Here is a 19,337-nt window from a genome sequence, read left to right as displayed (position 1 = left end):
CCATAAATAAAAGTTCAAATAGGGATAAAATCCTTTTAATACATAGCGTTTCACAAACAGTGATGGAAATTCACAAAAAATACCTGATATTTCGGTCACATATACAGTGACCGTTATCAGTAATAAGTATCGTCATGGAAAGGCAATTCTGGTCTCCGAAATTATCTAAAAGAGCACCGAAATCTACCCCGAAATAATTTCTCTGGAAAACATATACCATAACGTCATCGTACTTTAATGTGCTTAACAGTGCATTTTTCAAATGTATGATTTTTCAAAAATGTATATTAGGAAATGTAGAGGGGGGAATTTTGTCGTTCATTTAATTTTTTCAATGAAAGATAAAAAAGGTTGTTTTTCCACCCAAAATATCCCTCCCCCTTAAAAGGTATTTTTCAACAACTAGGTGGTGCGTAAAAACTTTAGTGGTAGTGCTCATGTACTCCCTTGCCCACCTCCCCACCCCTACTATCTATGCTACTAGACACAAATCTATCCATTTCGCTAATTTTTTTCGGTTTTGCACAATTTGCACTATTTGCTTATCCTCATTTATGTCTAATTAAATTTACGACGTTTTCTGAACGTTAGGTTCAAGATGGAATAATCTACATATTACCGACAAAAACAAAAATCATACAAAAAAAAACGAAACAAAAACAACAATGCTCTGATCCCTATAAAGGCTCCTTGGCTTGTAATGGAGGGGGAAATAAATATACTATTTAAACACTAGCTCATCAAAAGACAGATATTGAAAGAGATAGAGAGAGAAAGAGCATAAATGAATAATTAAGTAAATAAAATACCCAGTCCTTGCAAAATTAGTCCAGTATGTCATCATCATTTCAGACAGAAGCATTTCTGGTTTTGTGTAATTGTTTGCTAAATGATTTGTTCCTCCAATTAATGGCATACCGAAAACGTAAGCCAATTCCTCTCCACGAACGCTTCCCCAAGTCTAGAAAATATGCTGATAAATAAGAATGAGAATTCAAGATTGATTTGACGGAAGCAGACGATTCTTAACTTTATCTCATCTAGCTAGATAACAAGTCAAGAAAGAAGTGGCGCCAATTGTTGAGACTTTAAGGTTGGGGGACAACGGTATTTTTCGTCTTGTTTAATGAAGAAAACAAATAATTTTTCTTAATTAAAGGGAAACCTCTTTTTTGATTTATTCTATTTAAAAAAAAGTTTTTTTAAACCCTCTTGCCCCCTCCCAATTAAAACCCTTGACAAGAAAGCACTTTATATACTAAAATAACTAAATTAAGGATTTGTAAAATTTTACATGACTCTTCAACATCCAACCGAAAACATTAAGTTTGGGAAAAAGATTATCACCAAGGTTTCAGTTCAAAAGTCTTGTCAGCATTTCATTTGAAAATGATTTGAAGTGATTTTTCTTATAAAAGAATATTTTATTAATATTTTAATATTCTACAGATTGTCATGTCAAAAACTAAAGGCTATTATATGTAATATAAAATATGATACATCGAACTATTCATCATTGAAGTTCATATTGATCTTATAAAAATAAATAACAAATTGCAAACACCGCCAAAAGGAATTAACTGTCTGTCTTACTTAACAAAAGTGTTTGTATTGAATACAACCTTCCAACTTTGACATGAAGAAAGTTAGCCACAAAAACAAAGCTTAAGTCATTGAAAAGAAAGAGGAAGGGGGAGAAACAAAAGAAAAATACTGAAGAAATACCATAAGTAAATGAGAAAAATAAAAGAAAAAATACAAACGGGAAACAAGTTATTAGTTTTATTCGATTTCAGAAATACTAGCAATAATTAATAATGTAATGTCAGTTGGCTGTTTTCTCTTTGCATGATTTCCCAAGCTTTCAGGAGGGAGTTAGCTTAGGATTAATTAAAAATCATAGTTTGACAAATGATATAAAATAAACTATCAATTACCGCCGCAGAGGTGACAGAGGCTGGTGTTATCTGCTGGTGCATAACACTAAGCTCTTCCTGGCATCACCTTTACTTGATCTTTTGCATAATAAAATTGATATATCTCACAACCGCAAGACCAGTGTAGAAACCCATTCCGTGGTGTAATGTTCGCAAATTGGTAAATGACCGAAATCCCTTTTTTTTCATTGGAGATAGTTAACGTTGCCAGTCAACATTTCAATTTAATGCAAGATTTGATGATGACAGGTTAGATTAGGTTTGGTTAGACAAGGTTAGGTTGGTTTAGGTTAGCTTAAGTTAGGCTTTTAACCCATTTCTGATATTTACAACCAAATTTGATCTAATAAACCTAAACTAAAGTAATCTAACCTAAACCAACTTTAACTTTTACCATCATAGCCTGCATAAGACGGAAAAAGCTGACTCGCAAAGCTAATTTAATCTAAGCAGAGAAAAAGGAATTTCGGACATTCGCCGGTGAATATTGACATAAACTAGATTTCGGACATTCACGGTAACATATATACAAAATACATGGGCAAACAGGGTGGACATTGGATTCCTTCACCACAGAGGTTGAAGTTGAAAACGTTTATTATGATGGCTTCGATCATCTTGGCTTACAGATAGAGATGTATTGTTAAAATAAAATCAACGTACACGTTTTGCCTACCAGGTAGCTCAATGAAGCTTGACGGGTTTGACGGGGTTGGTTAGTAGACGGGGTTGGTTAGTAGACGGGGTTATTCAGTCATAATCAGTCATATAAAACTACTCAGACAGTAAAAAAAAAATTTAGAGAAAAGTAATTTGAATGAATTATCAGCATACAGTGGGTTAACTCATCAGAATTATTGCCGTATCCATAATGACTAGGAGCATTATTCACATATTCAAGTTAAAAAACAAGATTTTTCGGTACTATTCTGTTAGCTACGAAATCAATAAGAGTTCCAAATAGGGATAGGTCTTTTTATTAGACAGTGAAACGAAAATATAAGCAAAGACTCTAAATATTTCGATGACACAGTCGGTCATCATCATCAGTAGAGATACTAACTTATCAAAATTAAAACAAACTGCTTTTATACTAAACAAAATAATCACTTCCGGGTCAAAGCAATATAAAAATATTTAGAGTCTTTGTTTTATATTTTCGTTTCACTGTCTAATAAAAGGACCTATCCCTATTTGGAATTCTTATTGATTTCGTCGTAGAAAAGGCAGTGTGGTCATGGAGAATAATAGTAACGTCGTATATATGGGGATGACAGACCAACTTCAGAATCAGCAACATTTGTTTTGCTATTAGAAGAATAAAATGATAAATTTAGCACCTGTAAATTCAGCATTATTTCATTTTTAATTGGAAGAATATTCAACGCAGTATTACAAGATTCAAGAACAGTTCGTGAACTTTCTAAGTCAATGGACCGGTAACCTGCTTTGACCTGCAATTTCGAAAAAACTTGTACCACCTTTACTTAAAGCAGTATTAAAAAATTCAAGAACAGATAGTGAACTTTTTAAGTCAATGGACCGGTAACTTGCTTTGACCCGGAAGTGATTATTTTGTTTAGTATAAAAGCAGTTTGTTTTAATTTTGATAAGTTAGTATCTCTACTGATGATGATGACCGACTGTGTCATCGAAATATTTATAGTCTTTGCTTTATATTTTAGTTTCACTGTCTAATAAAAGGACCTATCCCTATTTGGAATTCTTATTGATTTCGTCGTAGAAAAGGCAGTGTGGTCATGGAGAATAATAGTTCTGTTAGCTGGAAAACACGCGAGAATGCGAAGATCAGATAGAGTAAAAACCTGTTTGTCTGCAACACGCATTACCTGGTGAATACTGTCTGACGGTATAAACAAGGGGTTTCTCGCTCGCTAAACTTTAGTTTTTTGGGGTTTGGGGGAAAAAGGTACCTAGGTTAGGTTAGGTTACGTATTTAATGTATGCTATGCTTTACTGCCACCTCCCTAATGTGCAAATATATAGCCAAAAAAAATTTCTAAACTATTATATATTTATCCCATTTTGTTTTATTTCATTAGCATTAACCAAACTTTAATTCTCGCGTGTTTTCCAGCTAATAGAACAGCAGCGTTTTTTCTTACCGAGAATAAGGAGCAACATTAACACTTAAGACAAACAGAAATTATTCTGTATATGCTGGGTATCTACCCCCTCAACAATCCCTCGTTCTTTGCGCTTAAGTTAAACTTTTTGTCATAATTCTTTAAATAAAGACTGCTTAACACAAAAGACATTGGAATTGAATTAAAAGTATTTTTAAAGAACTTTAAGGCTGTGAAAAAATTAATTTTTCACCATATTACTCAATGTATATACACAATTGAATGAGTTTCTGCACTATGATTGTAATATATTGTCATAGTTAGGCACAGTTGGCCAGAACTTAATTCAGGTACATGGTTGCGTAGGGCGTATAAAACCCTTCATGAGTCATGGGGTTGAATTCTTAAGTACTAGACCTGCCTAGCAAGGATCTACTTATTTTTAGCCCAGAAAATATGAAGCACGAGATAAAAGGTTTTGTTCCATTATGTGGCAGACAAAGCAGGAGTTCAAATGGCTGACATGCAGTTCGCGACATGTCATAGAACACCATACCTCCAAAAAATCAAACATGCCCATTATAAACAGTTCATAATATAACCGAACATGAGATGTTAATCTTTACCTTACATAGATGGCAACGCCAATTATCTTTATGTTTTATATGATTATTCATTTCAATTTTTCCTTTTTTTGGCTTCACTCGTTCAATGATGGTTGAACATGGCCTTTTTTCTGTTCGTATTAAATTGAAATATAATTTTTTTTTTTTTCTTTGGAAACTTCTTTCTACGAGGACTTTTTAAAAATAATGTATGTTTGCTGGTAATTAGAATAGTTTTATTATATGTTACTAAGGCTTGTTACTTTTCTTTGAAAACTTCTTTCTTGGAAAACATCTCTAAAAATAATTTGTATCTATTGTTAATGGTTCTAGTTTTGTGCTGGTTATTTTTAGGGATATTTGGAAATTTTTCTAAAACTTCCTCCTTTACCTTCCGCAGTTTCTTGAGCCAGTGAAACCTAGCATCCTATGACTCGAAGCTCTTTCATAGGCAGCGCGCTAGCGCTGCCTAAGTAAAGAACGATGTGGGCACAATGTGTTTTTTTTCTCCACGAGGGCACTTCGTATCGAAGGAGTTGTCGTAGAAACTTCAAAAGGGCTCATTCGATTGGAAATTGGAGTGGCTAGTGCCCTTTTTAATAGTCGAAAGTGATTGGACGGCAACTAGCCCCCCCCGCCCCCAGCCCATCATTCCCCCAAACCTATCCAGTCAAAAATTTGAGATAGCCATTTTTTTCAGCGTAGTTGATTTCCAGATAGAAAATATATTTTAAGGAGGACACTCCCCCACAACCCTCGGGGCAAGGGTTTTAAGTTATGCCCTGGAGGCATATAAGACCGATGTTGACACAATGTACTCTTTATTATTTTTTTTCCTTTAGAGCAGGGCACTTCATATGAAAGGGGTCGTTGTAGAAAATTCAAAAGGGGCTCATTCGTTTGGAAATAGAGATTTCTAGTGCCCTTTTTAATAGTCAAAAGTGATTGGAGGGCAACTAGCCCCCCCCCCCACGCCCATCAATCCCCCAAACACATCCAATCAAAAATTTGAGAAAGCCATATTGTTCAGCGTAGTTGATTTCAAGATGGAAAATATATTTTTGAGGGGGACACCCCCCACAACCCTCAGGGTAAGGGTATTAAAAAATGCCCTGGGGGCATACAAGGTTTTAATATAAGGCGTTGTTGTAGAAACTTCAAAAAAGGCTCATTCTATTAGCAATTCAAAGGGCTAGTGCCCTTTTTAACAGTTGAAAGTTATTGGGGGGCAACCAGCCCCCCCCCACGCCCATCATTTCCCCTAACACATCCAATCAAAATTTTGAGGTAGCGATTTTGTTCAGCGTAGTTGATTTCCAGATAGAAAATATATTTTTGAGGAGGACACTCCCACACAGCCCTCAGGGCAAGGGTTTTAAGTTATGCCCTGGAGGCATATAAGGTTTTTAAAGAAGGTGTTGTCGTAGAAACTTCAATAAAAGCTCAATCGATTGGAAATTCAAAGGGCTAGTGCCCTTTTTAATAGTCGAAAGTAACTGGAGCGCAATTAGCCCCCCACGCCCATCATTCCCCCCAAAAAATCCAATAAAAATTTTTATATAGCCATTTCGTTCAGCGTAGTTGATTTCCAGATAGAAAATATATTTTTGAGGTGGACACTCCCCCACAACCCTCAGGGCAAGAATTATAAGTTATCCCCTGGGAGCATATAATGTTCTTATTGAAATCTTTGTCGTAGAAACTTAAAAAAGGCTCATTCGATTTGAAATTCAAAGGGATAGTACCTTTTTTATAGTCGAAAGTGATTGGACGGCAACTAACCCACCTATCACAACCACCTTTACCCCAAACACATCCAATAAAAATTTTGAGATAGCCATTCTATTCAACGTAGTTGAAAGTTTTGGAAATTAGGTCTTTAAGGATGACAACCCCATAGCCCTCAGGGCAAGGGTTGTAAGTAATGCCCTGTGGCATATAAAGTTTTTATTGAAAGCGCTGTCGTAGAAACTTCAAAAGGGTTCATTCAATTGGAAATTGATAGGGCTAGTGCCTTTTTAATAGTTGAAAGTGATTGGATAGCGACTAACGCCCCTCTCATGCCCATCATTTCTAAAACACATCCAATCAAAATTTTGAGATATCCATTTTGTTCAACGTAGTTGAACGTTCTGGAAATTAGGTCTTTTAGAATGATAACCCCCCTCAGAGCCCTAATTGCAAGGGTTGTAAGTTATGCCCTGGGAGCATAAAAGGTTTATATGGAAAGTTGATCTACAAATCATAGGCGGCAGGATCGCGCTGCCTAAGTAAAGAACGGGGACAATCGAGAACCATACAAGAGACAGGAACTAAGTAAAGAGGAGGACAATCTCCCACAACGCTCAGGGCAAGGGTTTTAAGTTATACCCTGGGGCCACATAAGAATGATATTGGCAAAATGTATTATTTATTAATTTTTTCCTTTAGAGCAGGGCACTTCGTTTCGAAGAAGTTGTCGGAGAAACTTCGAAAAGCACTCATTTAATTGGAGATTGGAGTGGCTTGTGCCCTTTTTAGTAGTCGAAAGTCACTGGAAGGCGGCTAACACCCCTCTCACGCCCAGCATTTCCCCAAACACATCCAATCAAAATTTTGAAATAACCATGTTGTTTAATGTAGCTGAAAGTTCTGAAAATTCGGTCTTAGAGGATGACAACCACCCAAACAGACCTTATGGTAAGGGTTGTAATTTAGGCCCTAGTGGCATATAAGGTGTTTATAGAGAGCGTTGTCGTTTCCAAAAGGGCCCATTTGATTGGAAGTCGAAAGGCATAGTGCCCTTTTTATAGTCGAAAGTGATTGGAAGGCTTGACATTTTTATAGTACAGATAGAAGTGGGTGTAATGTATTATTTTGTGTTGTTGTTGTTGTTTAGGCCAGGGCACTTCGTATCGAAGGACTTATCCCCCTTTCACTCCCAAACCTCCCACGCCCACCCTCCCACGCCAACCCTCCCATTTCTGCTCTTAAAAATTAACCAAATCAAAATAGCGTAAGTGTATCCAAGCTATCAAAGAAAGTAAACAGATTTTTTTGCGAATGTTATCAAGTTTTCTATTTCAGGTCAACTAGAGGAGGTATGAAACTAAATTAAACACTACTATTTGTGTCTAGATTTTAAAAGGGTGTATGTTGTTAAAAATTGCTGAAAAATTTTTTCCAGCATACAAATAGCAGGCCAAACGATAAAGTCTTAAAAAAAGAAAAGATTTAAACCATTATTTTGTTTTTCTCTTAAAAGATTACGTCAATATAAAACTAACAGAAGTCATTTAAAAAAACCTTTTCTAGATAATATATTTTACAAAGAAACGTAAAGAACTCAATTAAACCAAAAATGAGAAAAATTAAAACAAAAGAATCTACCAAACGTGAAACTACCACAAATAAGCATCGATAAATAGATGAAACCCAAAACGAATAGAAATTACAGTAATTAACCGAGTCTAACTCAAAACGAGCAGAAATTAACATAAGTTGGGCGCAAAACCTATATGCCTTCCCAAGGTAAAAACATTAAATTTATAAAAGTAAAAACATTTATATTTTTTCAGTAAAGTGCAAATTTTGTTCTGGCCTTGGGAAGGCATAGGGGTTTTGCGCCCAACTTGTGTTAATTTCTGCTCGTTTTGAGTTTGACTCAGTTAATTATTGTAATTGCTGTTGTTCGTTTTGGGTTTCATTTATTTATCGATGCTGATTTGTGGTAGTTTAACGCTTATTTGTGGTAGTTTGCTCATTTTTTGTTTAATGGAGTTCTTACTTTTCTTTGAAAAACTTATTTTGTGGAAAAAGTTTTTAAATTAATACTAGAAATGACAACTACAATCAATCCCTATCTTAAAATGTATTCTTTATCCCGGGAAATTATATTTAATTAATTGTGTTAAATTTTCAAATGATTATTCTTATCAAAACTTGGTAACTAGGCCTTGCATCAGCTATTTTTTAGCAAGATTTTTTCTCCTTCTCTTCTGCATTTTCAGACAGTTCGCGGTAACGAACCGGTGAACTTTTCAGCGGAAATTGTACACTGGGGGTATTTGCCAGAATTCCTATACGAAATTTCTTTATATGTCTTGCTTTCTCTTTACTGAATAAATTTTAGGCCTGGAGCTGTTAAGGGTAATTGTCTGGGGTAAATTATTTACGGCGAATTTGTAAATGGGCTTTTTAAAAGTCTATTATTTACGTATGGTATTTTGGAAAGTCTACATATATTTTTCGGGTGAGGAAGGGAAGACAAATTTTTTGCCGGAGGAACTTTCCATGGGGAGAATATTACATGAAAAGAGAATTATCGGGGGGGGGGGGGTGATATCTCCAAAGGCATACTTATTCAGCCTTTCGACTATGTTGAATAAAACGGTTATCTCAAAATTTTGGCTTTGGTCACTTAAAAAAGGCATTAGAACTTTTAATTTGAATTTGAATGCTTCTTCTCCTGATATTGTAGGACTACTGGGTCGATATGATAACCCCTGAAAAAAAAACACGCATCCGTGATCTTTCTTCTATAAAAAAACCCCACTAAATTCCACGTTTTTGCAGATAAGTGCTTGAAACCTTTACAGTAAGGTTCTCTCATGCGCTGAATATAGTGGTGTCGTTTTCATTAAGATTCTGTGACCTTGGAGATTGTTTCTCCCTTTTATTGAAAATCAGGCAAATTTTCTCGGGCTCGTGGCCTTTGATGGATAAGACTTAAATTAACGAAACTCATATATTTGAAATAAAAAGAATAAGCTGAGTCTTGTGATATATCTATTCGTATCAAAATTCCGCTTTTTAGAGTTTCGGTTACTATTGAGCCGGGTCACTCCTTACTTACAGTTATTTACCACGAACTGTTTGATATAGCCCAGAAACTGACAAAGCTTCGCGAGGCTGTATTGGCTTCAGTGGTGTGATATAGGCTTGTTATAGGGTCTGTGATATGATGATTTTTTTTTTTTTTTTTTTTTTAGCGGTAGGTTTTAAATGCACATTTTTTAAGCATCATACCAAAAACGCAAGATAGAATTTTGTGACCCTAACGAAGTTTAAATTTTCTTCGCTTATGCGAGGTTAGGCCACATAAAATATAAGCCTGTGTCTTTCTTCAATGATTATATGTCTATTGAAATTTAGAGTTACTTTTTAGATAGGCCTACAGCAAAAAAAGTTCGCTCCAGATCTCAAATCGTAGCATTAGCTAAAACTTCCTAAAAGATCACTCATCAATAGAAAACCTCAATCGACGTAGCTTTTCGATTCGTAAATTTGAACATACACAATTTCAATAAAACAAATCCCAATCAGCCCAAGACACAATCTCGTAAATTTAAATCCTCAAAAGTTCATTTTGTATAGCGCTCCTCACCAAACAGTGTCTTATATTTCATGGCAAACCCACATGGCAAACCCACAATTCAAGTTTATCCAAAATAAGTCTGTATCCAAACAACTCCTGCCCAAACAACTTATCTTGTAGATCTCCCTCTTTATAGCTGCCCAAGGCATGATTTGTCACTTTTTTCCTGTTTATAATGAATCACGGAGGTTTTTTTAATATAATTAATTTAAAAAACTTTTTCCACAAAATAAGTTTTTCAAAAAGAAGTAAAGAACTCCATTAAACTGGAGTTTGCACTTTACAATTTGGACTCTACTGAAAAAATATAAATGTTTCTACTTTTATAACTTTAATAAATCAAATAATATTAACATTTTGATGACTAAATATCAGCATATATATATTAAACTGACAATACACATTCATACAACTGACATTGTAACTGACATATACAACTCATACAACTGGTGACAATGCAACTGACAATGTTTTTACGAGCATCCCTTCCATAAGAACCATATTTTCCCCCAGGGCATAACTTATAACCCTTGCCCTGAAGACTGTGGAGGGGGGGGGGGAATGTCCTGCTCAAACGTATAATTTCTAAAACTTTCAACTACGTTAAAAAAAATGGCTATCTCAAAATTTTTATTGGATTTGTTTGGGAAATGGTGGGCGTGGAAAGGGTGTCAGTTGCCTTAGAATCACTTTCGACTATTAAAAAGGGAACTAGCCATTTAAATTTCAAATCGAATGAGCCCTTTCTAAAGTTTCTACGACAACGTTGTATATACAAAACCTTATATGCCCCCAGGACATAAATTATAACCCTTCCCTGAGGGCTGTGGGGGAGTTGTCATCCTCAAAGACCTAATTTCCAGAACTTAAAAATACGTTTAATAAGAGGACTGTCTCAAAATTTTGATTGGATGTGTTTGGGGAAAAGTTGGGCGTGAGAGGGGGGTTAGTTGCCCTCCAATCACTTTCGACTATTAAAAAGGGCACTATCCCTTTGAATTTCCAATCGAATGAGTCTTTTTTGAAGTTTCTACGACACCTTCTATAAAAACCTTATATGCCTCCAGGGTATAACTTAAAACCATTGCCTTGAGGGTTGTGGGGGAGTGTCTTCCTCAAAAACATATTTTCTATCTAGAAATTAACTATGCTGAACAAAATGGCTATCTCAAAATTTTGATTGGATGTGTTCGAGGGAACGATGGGTGTGGGGGGGGGGGGTAGCTAGTTGCCCTCCAATCACTTTCGACTATTAAAAAGGGCACTAGCCCTTTAAATTTCCAATCAAATGAGCCTTTTTTGAAGTTTCTACTACAACGCCTTCTATAAAAACCTTATATATCCCCAGGGCATAACTTAAAACTCTTGCCCTGAGAGTTGTAGGGGAGTGTCCTCCTCAAAAACATATTTGCTATTTGGAAATCAACTACGCTGAACAGAAAGGCTATCTCAAAATGTTGATTGGATGAGTTTGGGGGAATGATGGGCGTGGAAGGGGGGCTAGTTGCCCTCCAATCAATTTCGACTATTAAGAAGGGTACTAGCCTTTCGAATTTCGAATCGAATGAGCCTGTTTTCAAGTTTCTATGACAACGCCTTCTATAAAAACCTTATATGGCCCCAGGGCATAACTTAAAACCCTTTCCCTAAGGGTTGTGGGGGAGTGTCCTCCTCAAAAACATATTGTCTATCTGGAAATCAACTACGCTGATCAAAATGGCTTTCTCAAAATTTTTATTGGATGTGTTTGGGGGAATGATGGGCGTGGGAGGGAGGGGCTAGTTTCCCTCCAATCACTTTCGACTATTGAAAAGGGCACTCGAAATCTCAATTTCCAATCGAATGAGCCCCTTTTGAAGTTTCTACGATGACCCCTTCTATATGAAGTGCCCTGCTCTAAAGGAAAAAATAATAAATAATACATTGTGCCAACATTGTTCTTATATGTCCTCAGGGCATAACTTAAAACCCTTGCCCCGAGGGTTGTGGGGGAGTATCCTCTTCAAAAACATATTTTCTATCTGGAAATCAAATACGCTAAACAAAGTGGCTATTTCAAAATTTTGATTGGATGCGTTTGGGGGAATGATTGGCGCAGGGAGGGGGGCTAGTTTCCCTCCAATCTCTTTCAATTATTAGAAAGGGCACTAGCCACTTTACTTTCCCATCGATTGAGCCCTTTTCGAAGTTTCTACGAAAACTCCTTCGATACGAAGTGCCCGGCTGAAGAAAAAAAAAAATACACATTGTGCCCACATCGTTCTTTACTTAGGCAGCGCTAGCGCGCTGCCTATGATATAATTTTGATGAAAGATGTATCAAATGTGTCTTGATAAGAAACTCTAGAATAGATTGGAAGTTTGAAGATTGCCCATTTTTTGCAATAAGATTTATTTCTTCGGTTCTCATAATCGTAGTAACATAATCTTCTCCGGAATGCAAGAGAAAGCAGCAAATTTGTGAAAGAGGTTATTCAAATTTTCGACTAACTTAGATAACAATTTCTCTCTGTACTACATCCACTGTAAAAAGTGAGATGAAAAACCTTTTTAATCCAGCTTCTACAATTCCTAGAAGAGACTTGATTAAATTCTAAAATTTGTTAACAGCCACAAAAAGGCCAGTTTTTTGCGGCTGAAAGGCTTCATTTAATTTTGGCGGATATCTCCCTCAGGATTAAAGCGAAAACAAATTTTGTCTCCATTCTATAGAATTGGTCTCCAACACTGAGCATTGGATAACTGCCGAAAATTGAGTTAAGCAAAATAAAACCAAAGGAATATTTCATGATGAGAAAAGACATATAATATAGTGTCGGCGATATCTTAGTTAAACGATATATCGATATATCGATTTTGCACATTTTAATTTAAATTTTAATTGCACGTTATTTAAATATTTAATAAAATAAATAAATTTTAATTACAGGAAAGAACCTTAAAAAAGCCCTGATTTGGAATTACTCGGGCCCAGGATAAAGAAAGATGACTACTGGCTATTTTTGGCTAAAAAATCAGCAACATGTCAATATTTTCCCCTGAGAATTGGTTCAGCCTTTCAGTGATTTGTTAAAAAGTAATTGTTTTTTTTCAACTGTTAGCAAGGAGCAACATTAAAATTCAGAAGAACATAAATTTTCCCGTATAGCCTACAAGGGTGATAATCCCTCCTCAATACCTTGCTCTTCGAGGCAAAGCTTCTTTTTGTATTTTAAAAATCTCCTGCCTCTAATTAAACGGCTCTTGTGTTAAAAGAGTTGTTCTTAAATAATTTGGACAAAAAGCTAAAATTAGCGTAAAGAGTGAGATATTAGGGAGGGGGTCCACCCTCAAACGCGGGGTAATTTCTGTTCGTTTTAATGTTGCTCCTTACTTTTCGTTGAAAAAAATTATTTTTTTTATTCAATTTCCGATCGTTATCAAATAATGCTGGAAGATTCACCTTTTCTCTCCATGGAAAATCTGCAGAAGAAAATTTTCCTTGGAAAGTTTCTCCCACGTAAGATCCCACTTCCCCCAGACTATTCCATCCCTGCTGAAAATTCCCCGTAAAAAACTTCTTGGGGCAATTCCGCTTGGAAAATTGTTTTTAACCTACTTCCGTTTGAAAAAAGACTTATTTTTCTATTAATTTTTAATGGTTTTTCAAATTATGCCAGAAATCATCCCTCCGTAGAAATTTTCCTGGATATTCTCCCCACCCAATGTTTCAATGGAAGGGTTCTCCTGCGTAAAATTCCCCCCACGGAGAATTTTTCCTGCGAAAAATTACCACCCCCACGAATATATCGCCCAGACAACTTTGACTCCTTTTAAAATTTTACTTTGGCTATTTCCCCGAAATATCTTCAAATATAAAATTGAATTGGCAAAGAGAAAGTAGGTAAAATGAAATGAACTTCGTATAAGAATTTTGGTAAATTCCCCCACGTAAAGTATCCCTTTGAAGGTTCATCCCCGGTAACTTCCCTATTCATGGAAAATTCTTCCCTTGGTAAAGACCCCCGCAGAAAATCCCCCCCACTGAAAAATCACAAAATGCCTGTTCATCTCCCAATAACAAATACACTATGTAAACACTGGACAACTTTCATAACTTAGGACCCTTTCCCCACGGACTTGCAGGGCTGTGTCATCCCCAGAGACATGATTAGTTGACCTTTCAACTATAGGCTGCTGATCAAAATGTTGATCGGATGACGTCGGGAAAAAGGAGCGTGGTAGGGAGGGGAAATCTAGTTACCCTTCGATCGTTTTGGTCACAAAATGGGGAGCTAGGACTATAATATCCGTTTGAGCAAGCCTCTCCCGATCTTATATCACCGTTGGTTCGATACGATCACCCTGGCAAAAAAAGATAGAACTAATAAAAACGCTCTTATTTGATTAGCTGATTGGACTTGGAATCCATTTTCAGAAGGGACATTGGTGGACAGGCACGTAAGCACGGGGGGAGTCTGGACTCGCCCCCCCCCCGAAATCTCATGATTTTTTTATTTCCCCATAATTTTCTGATACTTTTCACATAATAAGGGATTTGCCTCCCCCCCCCCCAAAAAAAAAAACAAAACAAATTCCTGTGTACGTGCCTGCTGCTGGCGGACATGGACACTAATTTTATGACAAGTTCGTATAGATATTTCTGAGTTCCATATTACAAGACTTCCACTACTTCAGTGGATCCGTTTTTCTTGGAACTAAAAGCTCCCTACTGAAAATCTGGAGAGCCGTGATAGATACAGCTGCTGACGAAGCTTGCTTTGCGTTAACTACTCAAAACTCCGTCATGTACTCCCCCCAAACTGGCTTGATTCTGTAGTGGCTGAATCACAGAGACTGTGGCAGCACTTGCTAATATTGATACAGATTTCAGTAAGGCCCAATCAATGTCTCTTGCTGTTTTACTCTCAACTTGAAGATGATCGTCATGGCTAATACACAATATCTAGAAACGTGAATTGGGGTATGTGGCAATCGTGACCTAACCTGGAGTGTGATCTGAGCATGGTCTATAAGCTTAGAAGATATTGTTTATGCAGCCAAGACTTTTGGAGGTTCCCAGCAATATTTGAGAGTCCACCCATACTAAACGTGGTTTAAGAACAGGCTTTTGTCGACTTATGGATACAGCTGTGCATGCTGTGTATCAGCATATATGAGTCAGTATGAGTCAGTAGGTTGAATACATTATTTTTCTTCTCGGCTATTTGCGAAACAAATTTCTATGTTGGATGTTTTCTGCTGGACATCCACCGGTATTTACCAAAAAAGTCGGAATACTATATTTTTCGATATCGATCTTTGTTGCGAAATAACGATATAGTATTATCGATATCTAATATCGCTTAACACTAATATGATCTTGTGGCGATATAAAGCTATCATTTGAGGTTAAGAAGTAGGCTAATGAACCATCTAATGATGCTCGTGACTTATTCAAAATGATCTATGTTAAGGTCAGACCATACTTGCAAAACTAAATCATCTAAACTAAATTTCGTTTAATAGGGTCTGAGGGTAACAAGCATACCTAAAAGAAGCAGGTCCAGATGTACCAATAGGCTTACTAGGTCCAGGCCTTGGGGTGCATAATGCCAGGAGGTGCAATAAATTATCACTGAGTGATTTTTTTCTTAAAAAATATGAACTGGTGGGATTTATCGTCAACGTGCCAGATATCCTCCGCCGCCGCGCTGCCTATTCCCTGAAAAGTAATTTTAAAACAGCCCAGAAATTCCATGGCCTCTTATAAGATGTCTCCCAAGAATGACATACGTGAGACATCTTTCAGATGTCTCCCAGGAACGACAGCTCAGAGGTCAGTATCACCTCTCTCTTTCATTACTTTTGGCTGTTCAGTTGCGTTCTACTCAGTGCCTCCACCACCCAAGAACTTTCGAGAATATCCTCGTTATTTTTTAAACGCTCTTTTACGACATTACAAATCAAAATTACTCATACTTCTAGTAATGAATATCATTCTAAATTAAACAATCAATCTAATTTCATTAGTTCCTTTCAACAATCTTGGTTAATATGATTTTTCAAAGTTCAAGTTCGTTCCAAGTTTGAGTTGTGAATTCACTTTATTTCTGCTCGTATTTGGTTTAATCCAGTTCTTTACTTTTTTTGACAAACTTTATTTCCAGAAAAAGTTTTTTCTATTTAATTAATCCAAACAGAAAAATATTGATTAGGTTTGCTATTCTTCCGTGTTAAAACATTCTCTTTAACTCAGTTGCTTTTTTATTGTAACGTTATTTTCTAATCCAATCATGTTATTTCTAATGGGTGGAAGAAATCCCCTCATTAAAATACGGGATAACTAATCTTTGAGGCCAATCAATCTTGATTGACAGATTTTAAGACAAGTAATGCAATTTCTGGAGGGAGAAATAACTAAACCTGCAAAAAGTCAATTGGTTCTTTTGTGAGAATTAATTAAAAAAAACTTTTTCCACAAAATAAGTTTTTCAAAGAAAAGTAAAGAACTCCATTAAACAAAAAATGAGCAAAAATAAAATAATCTACCAAGCTCGAAACTACCACAAATCAGCATCGATAAATAAATGAAACCCAAAACGAACAGAAATTACAATGAATAACCGAGTCAAACTCAAAACGAGCAGAAATTAACATAAGTTAGGCGCAAAGCCCCTAAACCTTCCCAAGGCCAGAACAAAATTTGCACTTCACTGAAAAAAATACAAATGAATGTGCGTTGTCAGTTTAATATACATATGCTGATATTTAGTAAGCAAAATGTTAAAATTATTTGATTTATTAAAGTTACAAAAGTAAAAACATTTATATTTTTTTCGGTAAAGGGCAAATTTTGTTCTGGCCTTGGGAAGGCACAGGGGTTTTGCACCCAACTTATGTTAATTTCTACATTATGAAATGTAGTTTAGACGATTTAGTTTGCAAGTTTGTCTAAGGTTAACATAGACCATTTTGAATAAGTCACGAGCATCATTAGATGGTTTATTAGCCTAATTCTTCACCTCAAATGATAGCTTTATATCACTACAAGATCATATTAATGTTAAGCGATATTAAATATCGATAATAATATATTGTTGTTTCGCACCAAAGATCGATATCGAAAACGATATTATTCCAACTTTTTTGGTATCTACCGGACGTCCAGCAGAAAATATCCAACATAGAAATTTGTTTCACAAATTGCCGAGAAGAAAAATAATGTATTCAATCTACTGACTCATACTGACTCGTATATGCTGATACACAGCATGCACAGCTATGTCCATAAGTCGACAAAAGCCTGTTCTTAAATCACGTTTAGTGTGGATGGACTCTCAAATGTTGCTGAGAAACTCCAAAAGTCTTGGTTGCATAAACAATATCTTTTAAGCTTATAGACCATGCTCAGATCACACTCCAGGTAAGGTCACGATTGCTACATGCCCCAATTCACGTTTCTGGAAATTGTATATTTGCCATGACGATCATCTTCAAGTTGAAAGTAAAATAGCAAGAGACATGGATTGGGCCTTACTGATATCTGTAGCAATATTTGCAAGTGCCGTCACAGTCTCTGTGATTCAGCCACTACAGAATCAAGCCAGTTTGGGGGGAGCACATGACGGAGTTTTGAGAAGTCAATGCAAAGCAGGCTTTGTCAGTAGCTGTATCTATCACGGCTCTCCAGATTTTCAGTAGGGAGTCATTAGTTTCAAGAAAAACGGATCCACTCAAGTCTTGGAAGTCTTGTGGAACTCAGAAATACCTATACGAAATTCTCATAAAATTAGTGTCCTTGGCCGCCACCAGCTGGCACGTACGCAGAATTTTTTTTTTTTTTGGGGGGGGGACAAAGCCTTCAAATCCCTTATTATGTTAAAAGTATCAGAAAATTATGGGGAAATAAAAAAAATCATGAGATTTCGGGGGGGGGGGGGGTAATATGAGATGGGTGCCAATGAGCAAAATATTGGGGGGGGGGGCTCAGTGTGACAAAGGTGCCAATAATTGACCAAATTTACAATTTTATTCTAAATAAAGAGTGAAAAAAAGAAAAAACAGGGAAGGAGGGTGCCAGGAAGAGTCTTGGGGAGGAGAAGGGCCACCCGGCCCTCCCTGGATCCACCAGTGGAACCAATTATCCTTATTCGTTCCTGCGATATTGGAAATACACCCTTTTGATAACTTGGATGCACATAGTGTCTTCTTATATATTTCAATTTATTTTCCCCCTCAACAGGCCATAACCGTTTGAACTTAACACCCCTATTCATTCCTGAGATATGGTATTTATACCGTTTTGGCAACATAGATGAAAAATTGCGCATAATTATTATTATTATCATTATTTATTTAAAACCCATCAATCACAAAACAAGACAAGACGGAGTAAAGGGAAAAGAAAAGAAACAAAACAAAAGCTAACGAACAAGAAACCACTGACATAGACAAACAACAAATCATAACACTATTGAATTAGAGCATTATTGAATTAAAACAGGGTACCAATCATTCTGTGAATCCAATTTTTTGTTAAGTTTGGCAATTAATTTAAGGATTGCAAGATTAAGATCTCCAAGTTTGAATTTTCTGATTAAAGGAGAATTTCGATGCCAAGGAGGCAACCGAAGCAAATACTTAGCAAACCAAAAGAAAATGGACCGGACTTTCAGACACTCAGTTCTAGTAAACAGCATCCAAAATGGGGAAATATACAAAATGTGAGGGAGGGCTACGGTATTGAAAAGGCTAGCTAATAGTAGGCGGTTGAATCGAAGTTTTGCTGAAACAATTGATGCATAAGAAGCAGATATACGTCGTGTGAGTGGCTGTTGATTTAGTTCAACATCCCATAGACATACCTTGAAAGTTTCAGCTCTACACCCTTCGCCATTCCTTAGATATTGTAACTACGCCGTTTTGACAATCTGAATGCATATGGTGACTTTAGAGGTAAATTTTCTGATTAATTTTCTGAATTGGTGAATTTTCTGATTAAGCTTAGTATCAGAGGCAACGCTATAGCGTTGCCTATAGTATAGGCCATACGGCTCCAATGTTTTATTATTATCTTTTTACCCAGAGGCACTTCATATGGAAGGGAATGTCGTGTAAACTTCAACGGGGGCTCATTCGATTGGAAATCGAGAGTTCTAGTGCCCTTTTTAAGAGTCAAAAGTGATCGGAGGCAACTGGCCCCACGCCCTTTTTTCCCAAAAGCATCCGATAAGAATTTTGAGATAGCAATTTTGTTAAAAATTTTTCAATGATCACGTAAGAAAACTCCGGTGTCGACACAACCCCCTTGGGCCCAGGCCCATGGTGGTAGGCGTTGTAAGTTATGCACTGGGGGCATTTATGGTTCTTAT

The 19,337-nt window shown here is 36.4% G+C and overlaps 1 protein-coding gene across 1 annotated transcript in view; it reads right to left on the bottom strand.

The window, feature by feature from the left end:
- Positions 1-721: 721 nt before the first annotated feature.
- The window catches only part of LOC148941220 (neuroligin-4, X-linked-like), a 258,542-nt gene continuing 239,926 nt past the window's right edge, over positions 722-19,337 (bottom strand). Inside the window, exon 7 of the mRNA XM_089104126.1 lies at positions 722-961. Coding sequence (XP_088960252.1) covers positions 722-961 — 240 coding nt within the window. The remainder of the gene's footprint in view (positions 962-19,337) is intronic.

Source organism: Artemia sp. Qi Xiang Cuo, chromosome 18 (assembly GCF_049724085.1).
Source record: "Artemia sp. Qi Xiang Cuo chromosome 18, ASM4972408v1, whole genome shotgun sequence".
NCBI lineage: Eukaryota > Metazoa > Arthropoda > Branchiopoda > Anostraca > Artemiidae > Artemia > Artemia sp. Qi Xiang Cuo.
This window is presented reverse-complemented; position numbering and strand designations above follow the sequence as displayed.